At 41.2% G+C, this 25687-nt stretch overlaps 1 protein-coding gene across 2 annotated transcripts in view; it reads left to right on the plus strand.

The window, feature by feature from the left end:
* The window catches only part of znf609a (zinc finger protein 609a), a 50293-nt gene that overhangs the window by 8465 nt on the left and 16141 nt on the right, over positions 1-25687 (plus strand). For both annotated transcript variants that reach the window (XM_084733436.1, XM_084733435.1), the window contains exon 2: positions 14511-15353. In XM_084733436.1, the coding sequence (XP_084589562.1) occupies positions 14631-15353 (723 nt within the window). In that variant the 5' untranslated portion in view covers positions 14511-14630. The remainder of the gene's footprint in view (positions 1-14510; positions 15354-25687) is intronic.

Below are 25687 nucleotides of genomic sequence, written 5' to 3' on the forward strand. Positions count from 1 at the left end.
CGATAAGCCGTCCATTTTCCGCTCCAGCACTTCTGTCCATAGGAGACTCTGTCTACTGACTGTTGTTATCTGTTTGAGTAACATCACTTGATCAAGCCTTTTCTAACATTCCACACTACAAAATAAGTAATAAAAGTATGTATGATTCGTGCTGATGTCGTATCGGATCAATATCGGTATCGGCCAGTACTCAAGGCTGCAATATTGGTATCGTATCGGAAGTGAATAAGTTGTATTGGGACATTCCTAATTCTAGGTATAGTGTACACTTAAACTGATATAGATGTGTTTTAATACGTGTTGCTGCTGACCCTGTCCACAGCAGGAAACTGTCCCATTTAAGAGCCGGATCTCACAGCTAATGGACCAATAAAAAACACAAAGAAATTTCAAGCAATCTAACACGTATTACTTTTTAAACCCTGCTGATGCTTTCCACCAGTTTCCAGGCATTACAGCTGAAAGTCACTTGACAAGCAGACAACTGTGCTGACATTTAAATGAGTTGTTTTGAACCCTGCAGCTGTTAGTCCGAGCAGGTCAGCAGCAGATGATCCAGACAGAGGGGATGAGACTCTTCGGCAGAGCAGAGATACAGAACAGTTTGATGGTGTTTCATGGTTTCCTCTGCAGGCAGCAGTCAGTGGCTCCAGGGCCCTCGCACATCACACATCTCATTGTGTTGCTGCTGCATTTTGTGGGTTGTTGTTTTTTACGCCTGTCTGGGATTCTCAGTTCAAGGCGTCAGAGTCGCTTCTGTGCCTCCACGGCAGAGTGTCGGGTTGAGGAGGTTTCAGACATGATAAGCATGTGAAACTGCTCAGACTGAGATTCAAAATTGCATTTATTTTTAGACGTGAACAGCACTGGTGTGTATCAGGGTATCTCTCAAGTACAAGACTGTTGACAAAATCACAGTTTTCTCCGGTTCATGTTAACATCTTAATCCTGATTTCACTTCACCTGAAGCCCTCACAAGGCAGGGTTCAACATTAGTGTGTGTGTTTTTTTTTTTGTGGGTCAGATATCTACCCAGTTTTCACTTGCCCCTGTACAAACGGTTTTATTAGCACTTATCAGATAAGAAGAAAGACTGAAGTTAATTATCATGTTTAATTGAGGGTTGCAGTGCCTTTGAGTCTGATGTCTTATCTTTAAATGTCTCCTTTTGTCAGTCCATAACACAAAGATATTCAGTTTAATGTGATAATAAATAAAGAAAATCTAGAAATTTTCATATTTGAGATGTTGAAAACATCTTTTCTGCCATATTTGCATGAAAAATTACATTCACAATTAATTAGTTATCAAAAAAGTTTAATTGTGCAGTTCTTGTTTACCAATCGTCTTGGCGAGAAAGTGAGTTACCAGATGTACTTGTCCAACGTGGCATTTTACCTGACCGGGCAAGTATTATTTTTGAGCATTTTTGAATTTCATGGATTTCCCTTAACCGATTGAAAATACTAATCAGTCTCTCCAGGATCCATCAGGCCTTTTTTGGGATTGTTGCAACCTAAAATGTCTGATTTCACGGCTGCTTGTCTAAAAAAAATTGCAATGCACATTTTTTGCAATGAAACTGTGAGACCCATAAAAAAAAATGCAAAGGGAGAACGAAGTTGCTCTCTGGCCTGAGTCTTCTAACTAACCTTAACAAAAACACTCAGAATTACAAAAATGATTCAAATCTGCTTCGTGTGTAAACAAAGACGGTCACCTGAGGGGTTTTCCACAAAGAAGTCAAATCTTTTTGGAGCTCAAACTCAAAAACAGCACAGCAAAATAAAAGTGCACAGAGTGGGCACAACATGGGCTACTTCAAATGTGTTCTTCTCAGAACCCACAACAAAATTAAAAAATATGTAAATGCAAAACAATAGTGAATAATAAAACAAATGTTGAGTTGGTCTTTGAGACATGTATGACATTAACATGGGAGACTGCTGTGATTGGTCACATTTGCAGAAAAGTTTGGATAAAATTGCAAGGTCACACAGAATTTACAAGGATTGGCTGAATTTTTGTGAATAATTGCAGTTACATCTTCCTGGAAGGACTGGTCAGAACAGGTGAAAGAGACAAGCTGCCGATTCATAGATATTATAATAATTAATCATTAACATCTGTGGTTTGTTCTCATCCCCTCCATGGCTCTTCTTGTTTATTTGCTCTGGTTTATTTTGTCTGTGAAGTCACTCCTGTTTTATTTTGCACTGACTACACACACACACACACACACACACACACACACACACACACACACTAATGCTTTTTGCTAAACTTTGTCATGCTGGTGTTGATGTGCTGAAACAGGATGCGGGTGTTTCCACTGCTGCCAGTGACAAAGCCTGCAGATGAAGCTTTTCTTCTGTTTTCTTTATTAAAAAAACGTATCCACAAAATGGAGGATGTCCCCTTTTATGTAGAGAGTGAGACCTGATTCAGAGGCTCAGGTGTGGTAGTTTGACTTTCACTTCCCTCCTGCTCTCATCACTGAACACATGCACAGTGGTGGTTGGATGGAGGTCTGTGCTGCGTCCCGGTTGGTTGTGATTTACTGGTCAGCCTCGGTGTGGTGCTCAGTCTGCTGACAGCTGCATGCAGGAGTTTGGTATTAATGCTCCTGCTGCTTATTTCCTGTAAAATGTGTGAAGTCAGAAGCTTCAGTGCAGCTGCTGCTTTTCTGCTTTCAATGCACTGCTCTGTGCGCTCGGGGTGTGTTTTCTAACCCCGCATTTACACCAGGCGCGGCTGCAGAGATGCAGAGATGTAGCTCCCATTCTAGTCAATGCTGTAATTTACACCAGAAGCGCCGCGGCGCGTCTCAGCAGCGTCCCAGAAGCGGCTCGGCGCTCCGCGGAGAATACGCAGCGAGTCTATTTTCGATGGGTGGCGCGTCAATTGACACAGAGCTGGTCGAACGGGCAGGAAGTCAGGCACGGAAAACAGGGGAGAATCCGGTTGATTTTCAAAATAAAAGACCCCGTGCAGACTTGTGATCGTAAAGACAGACAGAAAATAAACAATTTAATTATGTAGCCTGCTTATCCATGGTAGAAACACAAAGAGGAAGGAAAGAGGACTTCATCAGCAAAATCAGAGCAAGTAAACATAATCAGACGGGCAAAACGCTCCGCTGCTGAAACGCTTCTGAAACGCTGCTGGTGTAAATTGAAGTCACATGCATGACAGCCGTTCCGCGGCGCAGGCGCGCCTGGTGTAAATCCCGGGTAACAATCATCTGACTGACAGCAGCTGACGGCATCATAAGGAGAATCACAAATGTCAGAGGTTGGATTTATATGTGGGTTTACAGATGACCCTGCGGTTCTTCTCTTTGGGCTGCTGCTGCGATCACATTTCCCACGAAGACACAAAGAGCTGCTGCAGGAAGGAGTCCTAAAAACTAAAAGGGATTAGTTTCATTGTTAATTTATCTGTCAGTTATTTTATGTTATGTCAGAAAAATGGTGAAAAGACTCTTATAAAAACCGGAAATCGGAATCGGCTAAGAAAATTGCAATCGGTGCATCTCTACTTTTCACACAGTGACTTAAGGATTTAATTCAACCAAACCAGAGTTGGTGATTGGGGGAAGAATGAACAGACTAAGATGGTTTTGAAGAGTTTTACATGTTGTTTTTTGTGTGTGTGTGTGTGTGTGTGTGTGTTTAACGAAGAGTTAATGAGAAGTGAAGCACGTCTTAGTTTGATAAAAGACAGAAACTTGAATTCAGAAGGTGAACGGTTGTATTTCTTTGTTTAAAAATGGAAATAGGTGTGAGAATATTTAATTTCTTGAGACTTTGCAAGTCAATTTTGTTCATTGGTCATAATGAATGTACATAGCATATGTAACGTTGTGAAATTTCCAGCTGAGACTTGAGAGGCTGTGAGGAAGTAGGAGGGGGTTAGAAATTTTTAGCATGTTGCTCACCCCTACCCTGCACACACCTGCACAAATATATTTGCACATGCTGGTTGATGGACCAACAGTGACCAGTTGGAAAAGTTTATCATCACCAAACTCTACTTTAAATTTTTACTGTGAGATTTGTTTAAATTCTTGCAGTGAGTGACTGATGTTGTTCACCAACCAAAAAGACCAAAAAAGGCCATTTGAATGAAATTCTCCCATTGGTGGAGGCTGCAGAGGAGAGAGTTGGTTGCATTTATCACAGAGTCTGAAGCAGCAGCTTTGAATCTCTACTGCAACTCAACAGAAAAAAACCCTGTTTCCATCCTGACAGACAGCAGGTTTGAATTCTGAACAGAATCTGTTCTGTGCTGCAGTCATTCATTCAAAATAATCTATTTCTAGCTGCTGCAGAGCTTTTATTCTTTCATTTCCTGCAAATGCTTGTATTAGTTTGAAGATTCAGAGTGTGATTCAGTTCATTCAGATAGTCAGCAAGGTTTGCTCAGTTGTGTTGGTTTCTGAGGTTTGTGTGTCCCCAATGAGGCTGCTGTCAAACCTGAACTGACCTGCATTCACAAAACAGCAGTTACAACCAGTGTGAACGTGGTTCTGTGGCAGAACAGAGGTCGGATTGATGAACAAACAGAGAGAACCTGAGCTGGACTCCCCTGAGCTGCAGACAGATCAGTTCTTCTTCAGGGATTACTGATTGTCTGTCTGCAGCTCTTATTTTCTAAACTCAGAGCCTTAAAACGTCTCACGGTCTCTTCACACGTCTGATGCAGGATTTTCCAGAGAAAAATGTAAATACATATTTCTTGTTGGCTCTAAGTTTTCCAGGATGTTGCTTTGATGGAGTCTGAACAGCTCTGCAGGCTTTTAAACTTTTAGACTGTTGAGACGTCTACACAGTTTCAGATGTTCACTGAAATGTTCAGAAAGCTCCACATTCATACAACCGCTGAGAGCAGAAGATAAAGCCAGTGTTTTTCTCTCTTTTTCCGTTGGTAACAAGTTTATTTTAAATTTCTTGTGTTTATTTCGAGCACATTTCTGTTTAAAAAAACGTGCAGTTTGTGGGGTTGTCAAGCATTTCTGTAGTGGACTGGACAGCAGCAGGTTCAGAGGTTAAACCGGGAACAGATCCCAGAGCAGGACGGCTGTGTGAATTATGAACTGCTGACGTTGTGTTGACAGGTTGCTCTGTGTCACCGTCATGTTCATTTGCTGCTGTGTTTTCCATTCTTCATGCTAAGCTAAACTTAGCATCAGTTTACTGATGAGATGTCATCCAACTCTCAGCCTGAAAGTGAATAAACATATTAGTTCAAATGTTGTACTGTTCCTTTAACACTAAACCTCATATCTGGATGATGTAGTCCAGATGTTTGCCCCTGTTCTGCTGGCTTTACACACACACACACACACACACACACACACATATATGTATATATTTTACTTTGTGTACATTTGAATCGTGTGTTAAATCTTCCTCTTCTTTTCGATGAAAACCGCACAGAGACATTTATTAGTGGCTATAAAGCCATAAAGGTGGTTTTTAGTATTTATAGAGTCAGTCCAGCTGTTCATTATCGTCTCTCCTCCCGCTCTGCACACTGTAAACATGAAGAAGTCTCTGGCAGCCTGAGGAAATCTCAAACAGGAGAAAAACCCTCTGTCAGTCTCCCTGCAGGTTGAACAGCCAGCAGACATCATTTGGAGACAGAGTGTAAACATCCAGCCGGCGGCTGAAGTAGTCAGAGTGGTTAGTGGATTATGGGATTTACAGCCCGCTGAAAACACAAGTTAGATGTAGTTCTGAGCGGACCAGTGCTGATCGAGCCTATTTAGCAAACTAACCTCTGGAAACAGAGGCTTGTCAAAATCACAACATGGGCTACTGCAGTACTTGATCAAAACCCAGTTTTTGTGTTTAAAATGATTTTGGTGGTTCAGAGACGTGTTGGTCTACACATCAGATTCTACAGACTAGAGTTGGATGAAATTTTCCACTTATTTTCCATTTTAAACGGACAAATACAACAGTTCACCTTCTGAATTCAAGTTTCTCTCTTTTACCAAACTAATACAAACTTAATTGGTTCGTTAACGCCTGTGCGGTATACTGGTTGGTACCGAAAACCGGTCTTTATTTTCGTTCTGATATTAATTTTTCATATACCGCCATACCGGTGAATAGCCTAAATAACGTCTGGAACGTGCGCGTCCACTAATCGATCAGTTGTTTGGTCCATAAAATGTTGATCAGTGTCCTTAAATATTAAATCCTATCAAACTTTTTCTGATAAAATATTGCAGTTACCGTAAATTCAAGCCCCTATTTTCTCCAAAATAAAACACATTTGAGAGAAGGCATTTGTCCACCTGACAAAGGATGTCTTTAATGTCTCTAAAATAAAGTTACTGCCTTTTCCCTTCATAGTTCAGGACTGTCATATTATACTGGTGAATATTGAGAGGATTTGTTCTCATGTGTGACAGCAGAACTATAACTCCACAGCCACCTCCTGTTCTCACAGTGAAGCTGTGGTTTTAAACTCCCTCTGCAGAGTGTCACTAAACAAACAGACATGTCAGCGAGCGCTCGGCTGTTTGCCTGCAGCGACGTGTTCCACTGCAGCTCTCATTTGAATAAAGCTGATTTATCTCTGGCGTACAGGAACATGAGAGTGCTGATCTGTTCCCCGACTGTCAATGGGATCCGACAGGTTGACATAAAGAAAACTCACTGTGGAGGTTTCACTTCAGCACCAGCTGATGATGATGATGAAGAAGATGATGATGATGATGATGATGATGATGATAGTAGCTGTACATTCTCTATTTAATTTTCCAGGACCTTTAGCAGCACTTGAAGTTAAGTGTTAGTTGTGTCAACTTGAGAAGTGACTGTTAATTTGTTGCTGACTTTTCGACTAATCAGAGATTTTGTTCCAGACGTTCCATGTTCCTTTTGTGTGATGCCTCTGATCTAGAAAACATTTCCCAACTGAATGACATGAGATTGATTCTACAAAAAAACGAACATAACAGTGACTCATCTGCATTGTAGAAATAGTTCAAACACAACCATAAAAGTGTGTGGACACCAGATTCAGACACGTTGACCCACCCCAGCTGTTAGGACTGCCCAAAACACTGGACGCTCATGCTACTGACAAACTGACATGCAACACATGTACAACAACACACCACCTCCACCGTCCCACCATTTACACCTGGAATGTAAAAGCCAAACTACAGTTTTTTGTTTTTTTTGTTGTTGTTGTTGTTGTTTTTTCTAAATAATTTTTGCAGCTTCTAGTGTGCAGTTGCACATGTCACAGCACTGATGTCCACACCAGGAATAAAAGTTTCCTGTAGCTTCATCAGGTTTAGAATTGGCGTTTATTAGTTTTATTATCGATCAATATCTCAGTATTTCTCTTCTGATGTCTTTAAATGGATTGTTTTGCTGAACAGTGATATGAATTTGAGAGAATCTGTGTCTCCTCACGTCTGAGGAGCTGGAACCAGTCCACGTTTTCCTGACTGAGACGATTAAACACTTGTTTTATTTTCTGTTGAATGTCGACTTAATTTATTGATAAAGTGTCTCAGCAGCAGTTTGAATCTGCTGAATAATAATCAGCTGATGTGATCAGTTCAGCCTTTCCGCCAGTGAAACCACAGCTGTAAACACACAGTGTACCAGTTTTTAGAGAACCGGTTCTCCAGAGCCAGTTCACCAGCAGTCCACACAGAGCCAGAGCAGCAGCAGCAGCAGTGGCTCAGCTGAAGCTGGCGGTCTCCCAGCCTCGTCTTCCTGCTCCTGCAGCGCGGCACAGCCTGGTGTAAATCATCAGGAGCCCTGACAGCGTGTTAATACGTGGGCGAGGATTCACCCTGCCTGGGACGTGTAGTTTATAGCCCGGCGGAGTCAGAAGATGCTCGCTGGCTCGTCTGCGTTGAGTTGTGGAGCCGTCTGGGCCAAGTTTCCATCAGAGCAGCCTGGATGATTTGTCCTGCTGCTGGTGAGAAGGCGGCGGGACCGGCTGGACTCGCTGCATCTCCGGCTCATTTCCATATAAAGAGGCTCCTCTCAGGCTGACAGCAGGGCAGGCTGCTCACAGGAGCGGCCCATGGAGGTCCTGCCACACCGCCGCCGCCGCCTGTAATTAAGTGTGGCATTAGAGGCAGTTGAGCAGAAAATGTGATGTGAGAACCGCTCTGCAGAGGAGACGCCACCAGCTAGTCCACTCCGTCAGATTTAACAGGAGCAGCTCAGGAATCAGTAGGTTAGTCGTGACACGGCCGACTCAGCGCCGATTCACAGATATACAGCACCATAATCTCTCGTCACCTCATACTCCTCTCCTCCAATCACTTTACAGCATTTGATTTTTTATTTTATTTTAGGGCTGAAAACAGATGATTATTTTAATTGCTGATTAATTTGTTGATTGTTTTCTTGATTACTAAATTAGTTATTTGGTCTAGAAAATGGTGAAAAATGTTTCATTTCCCAAAGATCAAGGTTTGATTTGAATTTTTTTATTCTTTTTTGCCCAAGTACAGCTTTTTTCCAAGAGTCCTAAACAGAAAAACATCAATTTAATAAACACAAAAAGAAGAAAAGAATATTTGTAAAAGTTAAAGCTGCAGTGATTAATCTATTAATCAGTTATTAGATTAACTGGCAACTGATTATCTTTGATTATCACTTCATTGTTTCAAGTCATTTTTTAATTAAAGAATCTCCAAATTCTCTGATTTCAGCTTCTTAAAAGTAAATATTCAGGTGCATCTCTAATAGAGTAATGGATTACTTGTAATAGGATTACATAATCCAGATACAAAAAAAGTAGGGGTGGGACTTTAACGTGTTAATTACGATGAATTAATTACAAAAAAAAAAAAAACGCGTCAAAAAAATTAACGCATTTAATCGCAGTTTGCACTCCAGCAACACGGGAACGTTTGTCAGTTCCTGGTCCGCCGATCACAGACACCACCAGGCACGGCTGCGCTGCGGCACTCGGAGAGGTACGTAGCCATTGTAGTCAATGCTGTAATTTATACCAGAGAATACGCAGCGAGTCTATTTTCGACGGATGGCGCGTCAATTGGCACAGAGCAGATCGAACAGGTAGGAAGTCAGGCACAGAAAACGGGGGAATCCGGTTGATTTTCAAAATAAAAGACCCCATGCAGACTCGTGATCATAAAGACAGACAGAAAATAAACAATTTAAGTACGTAGCCTGTTTATCCATGATAGAAGCACAAAGAGCACGGAAAGAGGACTTCATCAACAAAATCAGAGCGAGTAAACACAATCAGACGGACAAAACTCTGCGCTGCTGAAACACTTCGGAGTTTAAGTCCTATGAAAGCTTGAATATAACCACCATTATGATTTATAGTGCCATTGTCAGACTGATGCAAAATAAACAATATTTTGTTGTTTAAATGTTTGCATGTGTCTCATTTGATTCAGTCATAAACCAAAACCCATTTAAATTGAAAAATGTTGCTTCTTGTGGCAAATATTGGTATGCCATTAAAATGTGATTAATTGAGATTAATTAATCACAAAGCCTCTAATTAATTGGATTAATTTTTTTTAATCGAGTCCCACCCCTAAAAAAAAAGGATAACTGTTCCATCACATTTTCAGATAAAAACAAGCTAATGAGATTAGAGATATATTTAGTGAAAATGTGGATTATTAATAGGATTACAATTAAAGAAAGAAAAATAAACGATATGATATCCTGCCGTGCGCAGTGTACACAGCTGCCAGTTCAGAGGAAAAACACTGGGATTTCACTATTTTTTTTGTTTTTAAATCAATCAATCACTAACTCACACACAACAAAGGAAGGAACAGCTGGACAAACCAGTAAACCTAACAACCAACATTAAACATTTAATCAACTAATAAATTAATCTGCATCTATTTTGATAATTAATGGTTTTGAGCCATTAAAATTTAAAAAAAAAACATTGAAATTCTCTGATTTCAGCTTGTTAAATGTGAATCTTATCTGGTTTCTTTCCTCCTCTCTGACAGTAAACTGAATATCTTTGAGTTGTGGACAAAACAAGACATTTGAGGACGTCATCTTGGACTCTGATCAATAATTTATGGACCAAACAACTGATCAAGAAAATAAGACTAAGAATAAGTTGCAGCTCTGGGTGACTCTGACGAGCCCAGTGTCACCCAGTCGAGTTAGTTGAAAGGCTCCCGTGTGTGTTTTCAGTGTTTTCTCAGTGTTGTCTGAGCGTTAACTGAGTGTTGTGTCTGAGCATTTGAAGTCTTATTAGCAGCAGGATTAGCGCTGCCCCCCCCCCTGTCTGACCATCTGGCTTCTCAGCCACTCAGGCACAAGTGGAGCAGGGTTCAACACCTGATTGGCCGGCAGGAGCAGTTAGTGTGTTGAGTAACTCTCCTGCCACAGAGGGGTCAGAGGTCAGCCTGCCAAGTCAGGTCTGAAAAGTAGAGGAGGGTTATATTGCAAGAGGCAGTAAAATGTTGACTCTCATGTTTTATTTTGGCTGTTTTAGTGTTATTGATGATCTAATTTTTCTCTTTTTCTTAAAAACAGACGTTCACTGCCGTTGCAGTCCTCCAGCAGGCTGCTGAACTTGAACACATCATTAGCATTAGAGTTTTATAAATGGATTTCTTGCTCTTGTGAAGCATCTCAGCAGGATTCAGAATCAGATCTTTGTCTCTGTTTGAGCTAAAAAAGGAACTAAAACAGTGGAAACCCCAGTCAGGCCTGAATCTAATCAGCTGTTCTTTGGATCAAAGCCTCCCTGTCAAGTGAATTTCATGGCGATCTGCTAATGTGTTTTCAAATGATCCCGCTGACAGACAAACAGGCTCAGCGGTGGCTGGAAATATGTCTTCCTCAGACGGGTAATAATTTTGGCAGCTGGTTGAGAGTAGAGGAGTTAGTGAGACAGATGAGAAGGGTGTGAATGATGGAGGTTAAAACAGATAAAGTGAAGAAACGTGAAGAGAAGTTGTTTTTAATGCAGCTGGAACAGAATCCATCAAACACAGCAGGTTTTACAGGTTGTTTAAAGCTGAAGCTGAGTGGAGCTGAGGTGGGATTACATGAAGGATGGAGCTGCCTCACTACTTCTGTCTGTTTTCTTCTTCTGCATGAGGCTGCATATCAAACCTCAGTGTGTCTGTAGCATCAAAATGTCAAGAATCTACATTTCATATCAAATAATTGGTCAAATTTGGTCAAAATCTTTGGCTTCTTTGCCAGTTACTTGATCTGATAAATTCTGAATTAAATCAGAAAACTTATTTATTTACTTATGACCCTCAGGTGGGTCACAGGGGCTTTGTTTGGTCAACAGATGACTCAAATCAAATATTTGCAGTTCATGTATTTAAAGTGTGTATATTAAATATATATATGTATTTATTTTGTCTCATTTATGAACTTGGCCAAAAATGTTAATCAGTTTGAGTAAAAAAGAAAAAAAAAGTCTTCTTAAATATAAATATTTTCTGGTTTCTTTCCTCCTCTCTGACAGTAAACTGATGATCTTTGAGTTGTGGAGAAAACAAGACATTTGAGGACGTCGTCTTGGACTCTGATCAATATTTTCTGACATTTTATGGACCAAATAACTAATTGATTAGTGGGGAAAAATTATTGCCAGATTGATCACTAGTTGAAAAATAGGTCCAGACAGGTGAAACGCACAGAGGTACATCACCTGTCTGGAACCTCAGACCTGCGACAAATCTCATGAGAGTTTTTATTCTGTACTAAACCATGACCTTGTGACAGTTTTGCAAATCAAGGGTTCCCTTCTAGATATGATTGAGGAAGACGCTGTAGGAGATGAAGTTGTTCCTTCAGCCTGTAAACATACAGATAGTTCTCTCGCTCTCTCGCTGTTCCTCTCTGGATCTCTGACTCAGTGTGTTCCTGTACAGAATAGAAGTAATCTGGTCATTTCTCCCCACTACTGACAAATAATTTCTTGATGTAATCGGCACGATACATGGTTACTTTCTAATGTCATCGGTGCCATTTCGTCACTGTCACAGACCGAGCTGGCTGTCACGTCTCATGTCTTGTACAGGACGTTTACAGTAGCTGTCACATTTTTCACTTTCCATGCAAAACGGATGTTGATGACATCTGTTGACTAATGTTTTGGATGCTGCACCGTGGCTTTTTTTTTTTGTTTTTTTTACTGCTGAGACGTGTGCACACCCTGTAACAATTGTACAGAAGAAACCCATCTGTATCGCTACAGATATCGCCACAGCCCAGTGTGGTATTGAGACATTTTTTGAATATTGCAATATTCAATATATGAATACATCCCTGGATGTCTGCGGTGCAGTTCACCCATCTCTCTGCTGTCCAGGTGTAAATTTCACTCCTTCATACAGATTCTGGCAGAAGTCAGTGTTGTTTCAGATGAAGTGGAAGTTAAACCTCCTGGTCGTCTGTTCGTTTCATGCTGTGTTAATCAGAACCTTAATTAGCATCAGTGTTGACTCAGTCGGGCTGTTAACATCACAACCCGCCCCTCCACCCTCCCATCCGCTCCCATGGCTCTGCCAACAGCCTTGTATTGTCAGCAGAGGTCAGGGGTCACGGCGCTCCATTCATATGATAAGTGGCCCAAAGGAGGCTTTAGAGGAGGGATGCGTCTGTTCCTTCATGCTGCCTGTTGCAGAGCGCTGCTGGGAAAAAAGCCGCATGGTGAATGGCCGCGATCCCCTCGTCAATACGGCCTTTATGTCAGGAGCAATAAACCTCCTCCACCCACTTCACCCGTCAGTCTCCAGGAAACACACGACAGGAAGTGACAGACCTGCTCTGTCTCTGACCCGGTCACAACAAACAGTCCCTCAGAGACACTGTGACTCCGACAGGCTCCAAATACACCTCTGAAACACACGATCAGGGCATATTGATTAGCAATCAGTATTGATAACATAATGTTTCTTATTTGTGCAACAGAATTCTGCCTTATTTAGACAATTTCCAAACAAGTATTTAATTAGTGGAAAAATTATTGCCAGATTGATCACTAGTTGAAAAATAGGCCAGAATATGTGAAAACAGGTGAAGCTGCTTTCAGATGTTCTGACCTATTCAAGTGACAAGATTGTGTCAGAATTAATTAATCAAGAAAATAATCGACAGATTAAAAGACAATGAAAATAATCAATGTTTGGCAGTCTGTTCATTGTCTGTTGGTGATGTTTGAACTTTTCTCGTTCTTGATAAATCACAAATATTTTTCATGTTAGATCTCTTGACAAAAATTATCTCTTAATCTGGAAGTGATGTCATCGATCACAACTGGACACGTGTTTCTTCATGAGCCAAGTGTGTTCAAACTGTTGAGACCGGCTGGGATGTGTTGGTAGTTTTTAATAAAATCTCATTTTCCAGATTGTAGTATGAGGAGTGAGTTCTTATGCTCCCATGTTGGGATGCTGAGCGGTCTGCTGTTGCAGCGAGCTGAGAGCAGAGCAGCTGACAGAGCCACACAGCCGCTGGATAATCAATAATCTGGAGTGTCCTCTGTAATGTGAAGGAATGAGAGAGAGAGCGAGTCCTGATGGATGCAGGCCAAACATGGCTGCTGATACAAGCAGCCTGAATCACACAGGTGGACAAACCGGCTGCAGCTGCAGTTTGGTTTTGTTTGGTTTCTCTCAGGTGTTTTAAAGTCTTTTTTTTCCACTGATCAACATTTTCTGATATTTTACTCACCAACTGATCAATTAGTGGAAAAATTATTGCCAGATTGATCACTTTTTTCAATTGACAAGACAGGAATAATTAATTAATTAATTGTTTTGTGTAATTTTTTTCTCTGATTTCAGTTTCTTAAATGTGAATATTTTCTGGTTTCTTTCCTCCTCTCTGACAGTAAACTGATGATCTTTGAGTTGTGGACAAACAAGACATTTGAGGACGTCATCTTGGACTTTTGGGTATTAATATGCTAAAAAGTGAAACAGGCCCGTGACACTTGTGCATTTATTTCAGATTGATTTTGAATGTTTAGATGGTGCTGACCAATCAAAAATGATGCTAACAGTTCCACTTGAAAGCATTTAAATGAAAAGAAGCTGTAGTATTAATAACAGAGTCATACTGTGAGCTGTTTGTTTCTTCATGGGAGTAAAATATTTGATGTATTTTAACTCATATTGGATGTTTTTTTGTTTTTTGCAAGTGTCATTAACACCTTAGTTGTTTAAGAAGGGAAGAAGTCTGTATTGGACTGATAATGGCAGAGGTTGCAGCGTCAGTATCAGACAAAAAAAGATATCAAACCATCTCTGGTTTGGTTGTTTACATATTTTGTGTTGTAGTTTTTTTTAGGTTAGTTTGGGGGTCTGCATCCTGTAGCTCTGGAGCTGCTTGTTACTGTGTGACTTAAATTTTAAAAAATTATGTGGAAATAGAAATAACTACTTATTTAACAGCTTATATAACTGAGGCATTAATCAATAATGGTTATAATGATGAATTTGAGCCCTACTATTTGTTTCTGACCTGTTGTTTGTCCCGCAGGAGGCGATGTGGGGAGCAGGGAGGAGGCGTGGGGTCCTGCCCTGAGGAGGCGTCCTGCGGCTGGGAGGAGCGCGGCCCTCCTGTGGCCCTCCTGCGGCGCTCCGGGACGCTCCTACTAAGATGTCCCTCAGCAGCGGCCCTGCAGGCGGGAAAGGTGTGGACTCCAACGCGGTGGACACGTATGACAGCGGCGATGAGTGGGATATCGGTGTTGGCAATCTGATCATTGACCTGGACGCCGACTTGGAGAAGGACAAGCTAGAGATGTCAAGCAGTAAGGAGGGAGGGGGCATGGCGGCCCCTCCCAGCGCCGTGGCTACTTTACCTGACAATATCAAGTTTGTTAGTCCTGTAGCCGCCGTGCAGGGCAAAGAGAGCAAATCCAAATCCAAACGTAGTAAAAACTCTAAGGAGAGCGTGAAGGCCCCGGTCTCAGACGGAGCCAAGAAGGAGGTGCAGGGTCGGACTCCTGGGGACCCCTCACCCCAGAACCCCAACTCTACCCCCAGTAAAGGAACTGACAAGTTGAGTAAACCCTCCCGTACCCTCCCCGCTGTGAAAAAGGACAAAGACGGGGTGAAAACTAAGAAGGAGAAAATGGAGGTTGTGGCCACTGGAGTGGTGAACACTGAGAAAGAGTCGGTGGCCCCCATCCTGCCGTTAGGGGCCCCTCGCAGCGGCCCGTTTGAGGGCCAACAAAACCCGGAGTTAGCTGCAGCCGAGCAGCTTGGAAATATGGCACTGGACTCTGCAGGGATTGGCCAGCCCGTTGCCATGACAACAGAGCAAGAGGAAGTGGACAACAGCGAATGCCGAAATCTGAAGAAGGTCGTGGGTGTGAAGGTAAGAGGAGAAGGATGGGGTTAAAATGTTCCGTTGTTCGTGTCCTGAATCAAAGTCTCACAAACGGTGGATTTTGATGTCCTGCTTTTATTCACTCTCCTTTTGTCTGTGTGGGTTTGTCAATCATAACTGCTGCTGTTTTCACCAGTGATTTGTTTTTGCACTTCCATGAAGTTGGAGGGAGGGCTTTTATTGATTGGCAACAGGATTTTAAAAAATGATAGAGGGTGTGATCAACAATTCTTTTTAGGGAACTCGTTGGTAAGACATTGCAGAAATGTAATAAAATATGAATATAGTATGTTTCCATTAGTGTCTAATCATCTTAAAATAAGAATAGTTGTGTTTTTCTTAGCTGAGAATGAGCTCTTTATACTTACACAGGCAGCATGGCCATGGAGTCCGCCGTATTGTGCCGCCATGTTTCTACAGTAACTCAGAAGAGACAAACCTCTGGCTTTACATAAAACCTTTGCAGGGTTTCTCTTACATGCTTGGAAGGTGAGGGTAAAGGGAGTGGGATTTGGTTGTTTACAGTCTTTGACCTCACCTGCAGATGGAGCTAACTCTTACACACTGGTCCTTGAAGATATAAGGTTCACACAGGTGCTGGAATTCCTTGAAAATGCATGATTTTTAAGGTTTGAAATGTGCTTGGATTTTTTGATAAGGTGCTTAAAATTGAGAGAGTGTAATTACATTTTTTCTTTAATCTGATTGAATAGTTTAAAGTGTACCTTGCAGGTTAAATGTCCTAATGAGATTAATGCATAATCTTGTGTAAAATGACATTTTTAAAAGCAAGTTACACTTTAAATCATGGTTGAAACAAGGACTAAATCCTTGAGCAGCTGCCTGTCAAGTCTGTAAGGAAGGTGGGAGTAGTTTATGGACACCAGACTTCTGTAACACAGCATATAACTTTTTTCTGCAGGTTATATTCTTTGTGAGCTCTCGCGGGCCTCAAGTTTGACACATGTGGCCTATAAGGGAACAGTGAGATCATCATCTAATGGTTCAGCAGCCCTCATTTCTCATAATGCCTTGGCCCAGTGCAGGACTGAACTCAGTTTGCTGTATTGTGTTCCAAAATGCAAATGTTGGATTTGCATTTTTGAAGTGTTTGTACTGAGTTTGTTCAGAACGTGCCAGTCTGAACCCTGAGTGAGGAGGCTGTTAGATTTGGTGATGTTGCTGGCACCTCGTTGACAGGTTATGTTGTGATTCTTCCCCTCTCCTGCCACACTCGGTTCAGATTGTCACGAGTAGACGATAAGAACCTTGATGTCATTACTCAGCCCTGTTGGTGGACGCAGATGACAGTTTAAAACAATCAGGTCAAAACTGAAGTAGCAGAGGTTAAAGTTGATTTTCACTCCCTAGTATGACAAAAACACTGGATCCTGAATTTCCCATAATGCAACCAACAGCATCTTTTTGTTGGACCCTATGTGCCTGGTAAATGCCCACCCTGCCCCCAGGCTTTCTGATGTCACCCTGATGACATCACTGTGACATGTTAAACGTCCCACAGAGACACAGAGAGTATCTGAGCAGTCCTCCTTGTGACTGATGAACTGACCTTCATGTGTAAAATTTGCGGAGTTTCCCTTTAACTCAGTGGTCTTAGAGCTCAGTCTCACAGCTGTTCTACAAGAGATTTAGTGTATCAGTGGACGCGTGCTGCTTTGTTCTCGCTGGAGTGGCTGATGATCAGTGGTGTAACAGGACAGGAAACTTGACATCTGGAAAAGACACTGATTTTAATTCTAACACTCTCCTCCCTTTGTCTAAATGCAGTGGGTGTCTGTGTTCTGTTCAGTTTGAAGCATCTGGTGCTGACAGTCTAAATCTGCAGTTTTTGAATATTCATCATGAAGACGGCTTGCACTGGTTACCTTACCTTAATTACCTTAAAAGACCTAAAAATAGAACATGTCACTCAGCAGGCTGCTGTTGAATGAAACCATCAGCATTGTGAATCATCCCCCTGAGGCTTGAAACAAAATCGGTGACCGTCACACTGTGGTTTTCCCAGATGGAAGAACAGGTTCAGACTTTTTCTTCTCTGCTCAGTGGTCAGCCTGTATTTCCTCCACAGCTTCTTCTCACCAAATTTAGCTCAGCGTTCAGTTCTCCAGCCCTGCCAAACTGTCCCGCTGGCCTGCATCTATCAGCCGCTCGGAGCTGTCTGTTATCCAGCACCACGTCCTGTTTCCTCCATCCAGCTGGACAAGCTCCTCCATCCATCATGCAGAGTTTTACTGCCATCACCTCTGTCCTCTCAGACACTGTCAGTGACCTGCCTCGCCGCTGGTGTCACAGTCTCTTGACCTCATAATGATTTGGCCGCTAAAACCTCTGAACTGTCATCTGTCGTGTTTTAATAAATCTGTTTTGGCTGTAATGGAAAAGTCCTGCAAGTCCTTCCCTCTTCTGTTACATCTCATCAGGCAGGGATATTTAAACAGATAGTTTGGGTTTTGTGAAGTGCAGTTGTTTGAGGTCAGTGTATTATGGTTGTTCAGAAAATCAATATCAGTTTAAGTGTACGCTATATTTAGAATATTTTCACCACGTTACCTTGCTGTCAGACGGACTTTTCTGATAGGAAACCACTGTCGTTTGAGACAAATATCACTCTCTCCAAACAAACCAAACTCCACTGACAAAAACTGTCATCCTTCCTCACAGAACTCAAGAGTTTTTGGTCTCCTGTTGCCTTGATCTGGTAGTTTGTTTCTGTAATTATGTGACTTCAGTGTTTAAAAGGGTTAGACTGGATTCACTGAAGTCACACAATAACACTAACTAGCAGATGGAGGCAGCAAGCGACCAAAAGCTCCTGTCTTCTGGGAGCTAAAATGACAGATTTTGTCCATAGAATTTGGATGGTTTGGAGGGAGTGATATTCGGCTTGTCTAACAGCAGGTTCCTATTAGAAAAGTCTGTCTGACAGCAAGGGAAAGTGGTAAATATAGTCAAAATAAACTTATATTGTTGTTTGACGATAAACTGATGAAATTCTGTGTGATTAGTATCACCATTTTGAATTTTAATCATTAAAACTGTGTTTGATCATAGAGATGTAAACAACCAAAATCTCACAGTACAATAATACCATGATCAAAAGTCCACAATACTAATTTATGTGTTTGCATTGCATTTCATACATAATACGAAATGTTAGTACTGTTTAATAAAATCTCTATTCAAAAACCTGAACTATCCCTTAAACACATTGAGGGATTTTATTATTCTAATTACTAGTACATGATCTATCTTTTTACTCCTACAGTTCCCAGAATGCCTTACTGTAACCCCCAGGTGAAGAACTTCGGCTGTTGCCTTTACATTACTTACACAACAGAGAATTACAACACAAAGATGTGTTGACTAGCAGTTCATGTGAAAAGCAGCTTGTATTTGGAGTTTGCTAAACAACAGCTCAGCCTAATCAGGGTTTAACGCCGGGGTCTTGCAGCTTCAGGTCAAAGGTCAGAGTTTAATCTCAATCTGTTCATGTGTGGAGATGGAGGGCGGGTTTCTAAATGTATGAAGGACCCAGACATTTATTTTAAAAAGCTGTTCCTCAGTTTACACAACAGGTGACTTCAGGTTAAACAAATCTACACAGACAGATTTGATTCCATAAAAAAAGTACTTTTGATTCAAGGTTTAAAAAAAGTATTGATTTGCCCTCACATCGGCTCTTAATTGGAGGTTAAATGAGCTGCAGATTCCAGGTTGAATGGATGTCTGATTCAAGGTTAAACAGGGTGTTGATTTGATTTGATTTGAACTTTTGATTCAAGGGTAAATGAATAATTGATTCAGGGTTAAATGTGGTTTTGATTCATTGTGAAATCAGCTGCTGATTTCTGATGATTGCTGATCATTTGTTGTTGATTCAAGGTGTAGCGGGCTTTGGATTCGGGTTTAAATGGGTGTTTGATCCAGTCTTAAATAAGCTGTTCAATTCAAGGTTTAACAGTGTATTGATTTGCTATAACATCAGCTGTTGATTAGAGGTTGAACTATAAATTCCAGGTTAAATGAACTTCTGATTCAAGATTAAATGGGTTATTGATTCAAGGCCAACCCTCTTGATGATACAGGGTAGGGCTGGGCGATATATCGATATAAAAATTATATCGATATATTTTTAAATGTGATATGGAATTAGACTATATCGTATATATCGATATAGTTCAAATTTGCGCTGTGATCCTTGCTCTGCTGCGCTGATAACCCGGAGCTCTCTGCACTGCTCCGCGCGCCCCCGCCCCTCCTCTTTCGTGCACAGAGGGGAGAGGGGCAGGGAGAGACACTCCGGCACTCTTCAACAAGCATGGAGGAAGCAACAACGGCTGCAGAGCGCGCGAAGGAGGAATTGGTTAGTAAACGAATAAGCAGTGGCTCAGTAATTTGGAGATGGTTTGGTTTTAAAGTATCAGATGAGCAACAAAATCACGTTATATGTAGGGAATGCGCTAAACAAGTTACAGCCAGGGGTGGAAGCACTACAAATCTTTTTCACCACCTAAAACAGTGGCAAAACTGCAGTACGAAGAGTGTGTGAAGCTGCGCGCTGCAGAAGCCCCAGCTGCAAGCCATCCACAACCCGAAAAAGCTCCAGCCCCGAAACAAAGCCCACTGCAAGCCTCATTTCCCGCAGTGTGTCTTATGAAAAGAAAAGTGACAAGTGGTGTGCTGTAACGAAAGCGGTGTCCTATCACATTGCAAAAGATATGGTCCCTGTTGCAACTGTGGAACAAGTCGGATTCCATTTCAATAAGCCATTTATTGTTGTCAAACTAAAAAAAATGTTTATTGTACTTTTCTCATGAATAGATTTATTTCAGAAAAAGATTGGCCTATTTTATTTTATAGGCTATTTTTATTTAAGATATATTTTTATTTAAATGTGCACGGAGCTTTAATTTCAAAAAAGGTACAGTATTTATGTTTAAATTTTATTATTTGAACAACTGAGCATTTTTTTTCATGAACCAGGTGAAGAAACCTGTTTATTATTTATTCATTTGATTTTGCCACTGTTCACTGAAATAGCCAGTTTCAATAAAACTACTTGTGACATGTCATATTTAGCTTTGACCTTGACTGAACATTTGCTCTCACTTTGCGGAAAAAATATCGGGATATATATCGTATATCGATATTCAGCCTAAATATATCGGGATATGACTTTTGGTCCATATCGCCCAGCCCTAATACAGGGTCATACAGACCGTTCAGTTATGGTGTTGATTTGGTGTCAATCTGTTGATTTCAGGTGAAATGGACTGTTGACTGACAGTTAAATGGGTTGCTGATTTTAGGGCTAAACCAGTTTATGATACAAGGTTTAACAGGCTGTTGATTTCAGGTTAAACGAGCTGATGATTTAAGGTTAAATGAGTTGTGGATTCAAGGTTTAACATGTCGTCCATTCAGGGCCAAACAGGCTTTGGATTCAGGTTAAATGGGTGGTAAATCCCAGGTTAAACCAGCTGTTGATTCATGAATAAACAGACTGTTTACTTGAGGTTAAATGAGCTGCTGATTGAAGGTTAAGCAGCATCTTGATGAGTTGTTTCATCAGCTGTTGAATGGGTTGTTGATTGAAGGCTTAGCAGGCCGTCTCTTTTGAATTCAGGGTTAATTGGGTTGTTGATCTGCGCTTAAACAAGTATTTGATTAAATTCTAAAGTGGCTGTTGATTCAAGGTTAGGTGGGTCAATGTGGGGTAAAGTCAGAGTTAAACCATGAATGAACAGTCTGTTCACCTGTTAGTTTTAGGTTGATAAGTGATGTTTTTGCTGAGGTGAAGTGTTAAAGCATCTTAGTTTGATACAGGCCAAGCTGCTGTCAGCTGACTGCTGCTTTATTCCACAATAACATGTCAGAGTTCAGTTTTACAGCTCGACACTTTGTGTTGGACACATTGCAGCCAAATGATCCCAGACAGGAGACACTGAGAGTCTGTTTCAACACCACAGACAGAAACAGACGACACCACGTGGACTCAAACTCAGACTAAACACAAGGAAAAGGAGTGAAGTTCTGTTCCCCTGTTGGACAGTTTACAGTGAAGACAGACAGGAACATTACAGAGAGACACAGATGTGTGTGTGTGTGTGTGTGTGGGGGGGGGGGGGGTCTTTCTGTGGACAGCTAAACCTGGACAGTGTGATATCACATCTGGATTTTCAGCTGCAAAATCTTTAGTAACATCAAGATTTGGTGTTTGTCACTCTCTGCGATGTCTGACGTCTCTATCTCTTTTTCTTGTCTGATATTGATACCGCAGCATCTGATACTGACCACATATCTTTTTTTTCCCTCTAACTACAACTAAACTTTTCATTCATTCATCATTGCTGAAGAGCCACTGTTAAGACAAAAAAGTTGAGAAAACTCAAAATTTCAAGGCAGTGTTCTGCAATAAATCTGTCACTTTTGAACCAAACTCAGACTCTCAAGTTTTGAGACTGATCTTTTGTTGAGATACTTAATTTTTTTGTTCCTTGGATAAATTTAAATCTTCAAGTTTTAGAAACTCAGAATCTTGTATTTAAAAAATATCACACAAATACATTGAAATGAAAGGGAATGATATTTAAAATTATTATATTTTCAATTAAATTTCATTCTCATGCACCAAAAAGACAAATCAGGTTCACAGCTCACTGAATTTAAAAAAAAAAAAAATGTATTTCTAAAACTCAAAGATTGAAGTTTATCTAAAGAAGAAAAGTACATTATCTCAACTAAAGATTATAGGTCAGCAAAACTTTTTACAGTTTATTTAAAAAATGTTTAAAAAAAAAATTCTCAATCAAATTTCAAAAATATACTGCAGTATGTTGCCTTGACAATTTGAGTCATCCAAACTCTTTTTTTATTAGTTTTGTGGTGACTTGTCTTCTTCAGTCTCTATAAGCTGTGAATGCTAATTCAAAAAAAATCTTCAGGGAAGAAAGAGAATGAAGTTGTTGCAGCTCAAAGCAGATTTCTTTTTGTGATTAAAAAATGTCTCTTTTGATGCTAAAGGTTAGGGGTGTCCTGATCCGATATTGATATCGGATATCGGCCCGATATCAGCCAAAAACGAGTATCGGATTTTATCAGACTGCATCTAAAATCTCCGATATCAGCGCTCCGATAAGCAGTCGATTTTCCGCTCCAGCACTTCTATCAATAGGCGACTCTGGTTGCTGACTGTTGTTCTCTGTTTGAGTAACATCACTTGATCAAGCCTTTTCTAACATTCCACACTACAAAATAAGTAATAAAAGTATGTATGATTCGTGCTGATATCGTATCGGATCGATATCGGCATCGGCCAATACTCAAGGCTGCAATATCGGTATCGTATCGGAAGTGAAAAAGTTGTATCGGGACATCCCTACTAAAGGTTGCAGAGACCCATATGAAACTGACAGGGAGATGCTGTATTGCAGAGCACAGCTGAGCTGATAAACATGACTTTGTTGAGAAGAAACCTGGCGTCTGGGGAATGAAGTTACTGGGCTGACTAGGAAAAAGAAGGAAAATGTCTCTGTCCCCGTTTGGGAGTATTTTGGATTTAGTCCTGTTGATAAAGGCGAGCCAACGAACACTGCTGGCTGCTGATTGGTCAGAGCAGCGTATCGTAGTGGGTGTTTTGATAAATCAAAATCAGCAGATAAAATCGGGCGGGCTGTATTTGATTTAGTTGATATCAACCAGCTCCAGAACTGGCCACAGTAAATGAATTTGTGTTCGTGCAGCGTTCTCCTGATGTTTGATTTAGTTCAGCCTTGTTTTTTTTATGGCAGTATAGTAATTCTGACTATATCCTGAATTATTACTTTCCACTGCAGTTTCACTTTTGTGCTGCTAAAGCATCCATCTGCCACCGGCCAAACACTGTAAACTCCAGTCTGGAGGGTATAAAGGTATGAAGAAGTGGCTCGTGCCCAGAAAAACTCTCCACCTGCACATAAAACCTGCAGCAGCAGCGAGCAGCAAGCTCGGCTCTCTGGGGCTTCTCCAAATGCTTTCTGGGAAACACAAGTGGAGGAAGACGAGGTGGGTCGAGGGGAAAGTGCGTTCGCTGAAAAAGTAAATTAAAGCATCTTGAGAAGCTAACGGGCCCCCTGACACCTCTGTGTTCCTGGAAGTGTGTTGAACCACAGGTCACATGTCTGAACCTTGTCACATGTTCCCTCAGCAGGAGGAGGACAACCTGCACAGAATAGGTGAAACTGTCCTTTACAGTTTAACTCTAAAAAGACCTGAGCCGACTCGAGGGTTAAAGCTGTGTAACCTCTGTAAATGAAGGAGGTCACCTGAGGCGGATTCCACAAAGAAGTCAAATGTCTTTGGAGCTCCAACTCAAAAACCAACACACAAAATGATAAAATAAAAGCACACAGAGCGTTGATAAACAACAACAACAGCCCTAACCCTAACTCACAGGAGGCTACAACGATGGGCTGCATTTTTGAAAATATTGTGGAGTTCGGACAAAATTGCAAGGTTGCACAGAATTCACGGGGATTGGTTGAATTTGTGTGAAGTGTTGCGATGTTGCAACGTTGTGGAGGGACTGGTGAGAGAACCACAGTGCAGAAGAGCCATCGAATCAGCATCAGCGTCCTCTTCCAATTTGATCCCTGCCTCCATTTAAAAAAAAAAAGATTATATAGCAACATTTGGCCTTGCGAGATATTCAGATTTCTTCTTTCTGTCTGAGATCACTCCGTCCCTCTATGAGTCCTGGGCCCCCGTCCAACGAGACAGAGAGAAATCACTCTGTTCTCTCCCAGATGTTATTCCAGTGTCTCGATGTCCTGTGGAGAAATAACTGCTAACCTGTTGTTCATTTCTAACATTCCTCACAGTTGGTGTGTGTGTGTGGGTGTGGGTGTGGGTGTGGGTGTGTGTGTGTGTGTGTGTGTGTGTGTGGTGGGGGGGGGTTCTGAAGAAGGTCCTTGAGAAGCTCTTCTGGTGGGGCATGTTGAGGGGTTTCCAGGTGTCCTTATCGTCACGTCTTCCCTATGAAGGCCTCCAACATGGCCTTCAACGTGTGTGTGTGTGTGTGTGTGTGTGTGTGTGAGAAACACTTCTGATGTGATGCTGTGGACACGTGTCGATGATGACCAGCACCTCCCTTCACTCCTGATAGGAGAAGAATGTGTTGATGAGGGGACGGCTGAGTGTGGTCCATTTATCTTCAGGGTCTCTCTGCTGAGGCTGACAACCATCTCACACACACACACACACACACACACACACACACACACACACACACACACACACACACACATACACACACACAGTCTTAGTTGTCTAGTTCAGGGCTGCTGGTGGAATTCAGGTTCAGATTCTTTATGAATTTAAGCCATTTTCACATGTGCACTCTAAACTACCCTGAGAATCAGGTCAAGATGATGACATCTCATTGCTTCCTTTCACACATGCAGCACACATTAGAAGATTGTCTGCTTGTTTTTCAGTTTTGTGATTCTTCTTTTTTTTTTTTTAACAATTCCTGAATCATTTTTTCAGTGTATATAAATAGCTAGTGCTTGGTCTGTTAGCTCGAAACTAACACATAACAAGAATTCCCGTAGATGTGCTAACTAGGGCTGCACAATTAATCGTGATCAAATGAAAATGGCAGTACGGCCAAGTGCAACATTCAATTCGCAGAACCAGAACCAAATCACAATTTTTTGAAAAAGAAAAACTGAGAAAACATCATTATAATGAGTTTGAGAGAGCTGCAGAGATGATCTGACCAAAAAATCTTTTCCAGATGAAAGATAGATGTTTGTTTAGTTCAGACCTCAATAAATGTCACATCATCATGATTTAATTTTTTTCCCAATAAAAACGAAAATTCAAATTCAAATTATCATCCCCATTATCTTTTAGCAATAACTTGATGAGCAGAAAAAACTGAATGTAGAAGCGTCGTGTGTTTGACTCCCACCTGTGGTCCATTTGCTGTGTGTTAAACAAGCTGCAGGCTAAACAATGTCAGGCACAGTTACTACCATTTCTAAATTACTGATTTCTTAACCATTAATATATTTTAAATCGGTCAAATTTTTAACGGTGATTAATCGATTAATGATTAGTCATCCCTAATTAACGTAATGCGATTTTCGATAGTCATCAGTAAAGTTGATATAATGACGAGGCCTGGGGTGATTTGTCAATGTGATCCACGTCATCAATTACAAAAATATGTCGATTTGCATATTGTTCATCGGCGCGTTGCTACGAGCGACTGCAGCCAGTCAGAGCACAGATTTATCCAGAGGACAGGCTGCAGAGAG

This window comes from Lutjanus erythropterus, chromosome 13 (assembly GCF_056507025.1).
Source record: "Lutjanus erythropterus isolate fLutEry1 chromosome 13, fLutEry1.hap2, whole genome shotgun sequence".
In the NCBI taxonomy this organism is placed as follows: Eukaryota; Metazoa; Chordata; class Actinopteri; order Lutjaniformes; family Lutjanidae; genus Lutjanus; species Lutjanus erythropterus.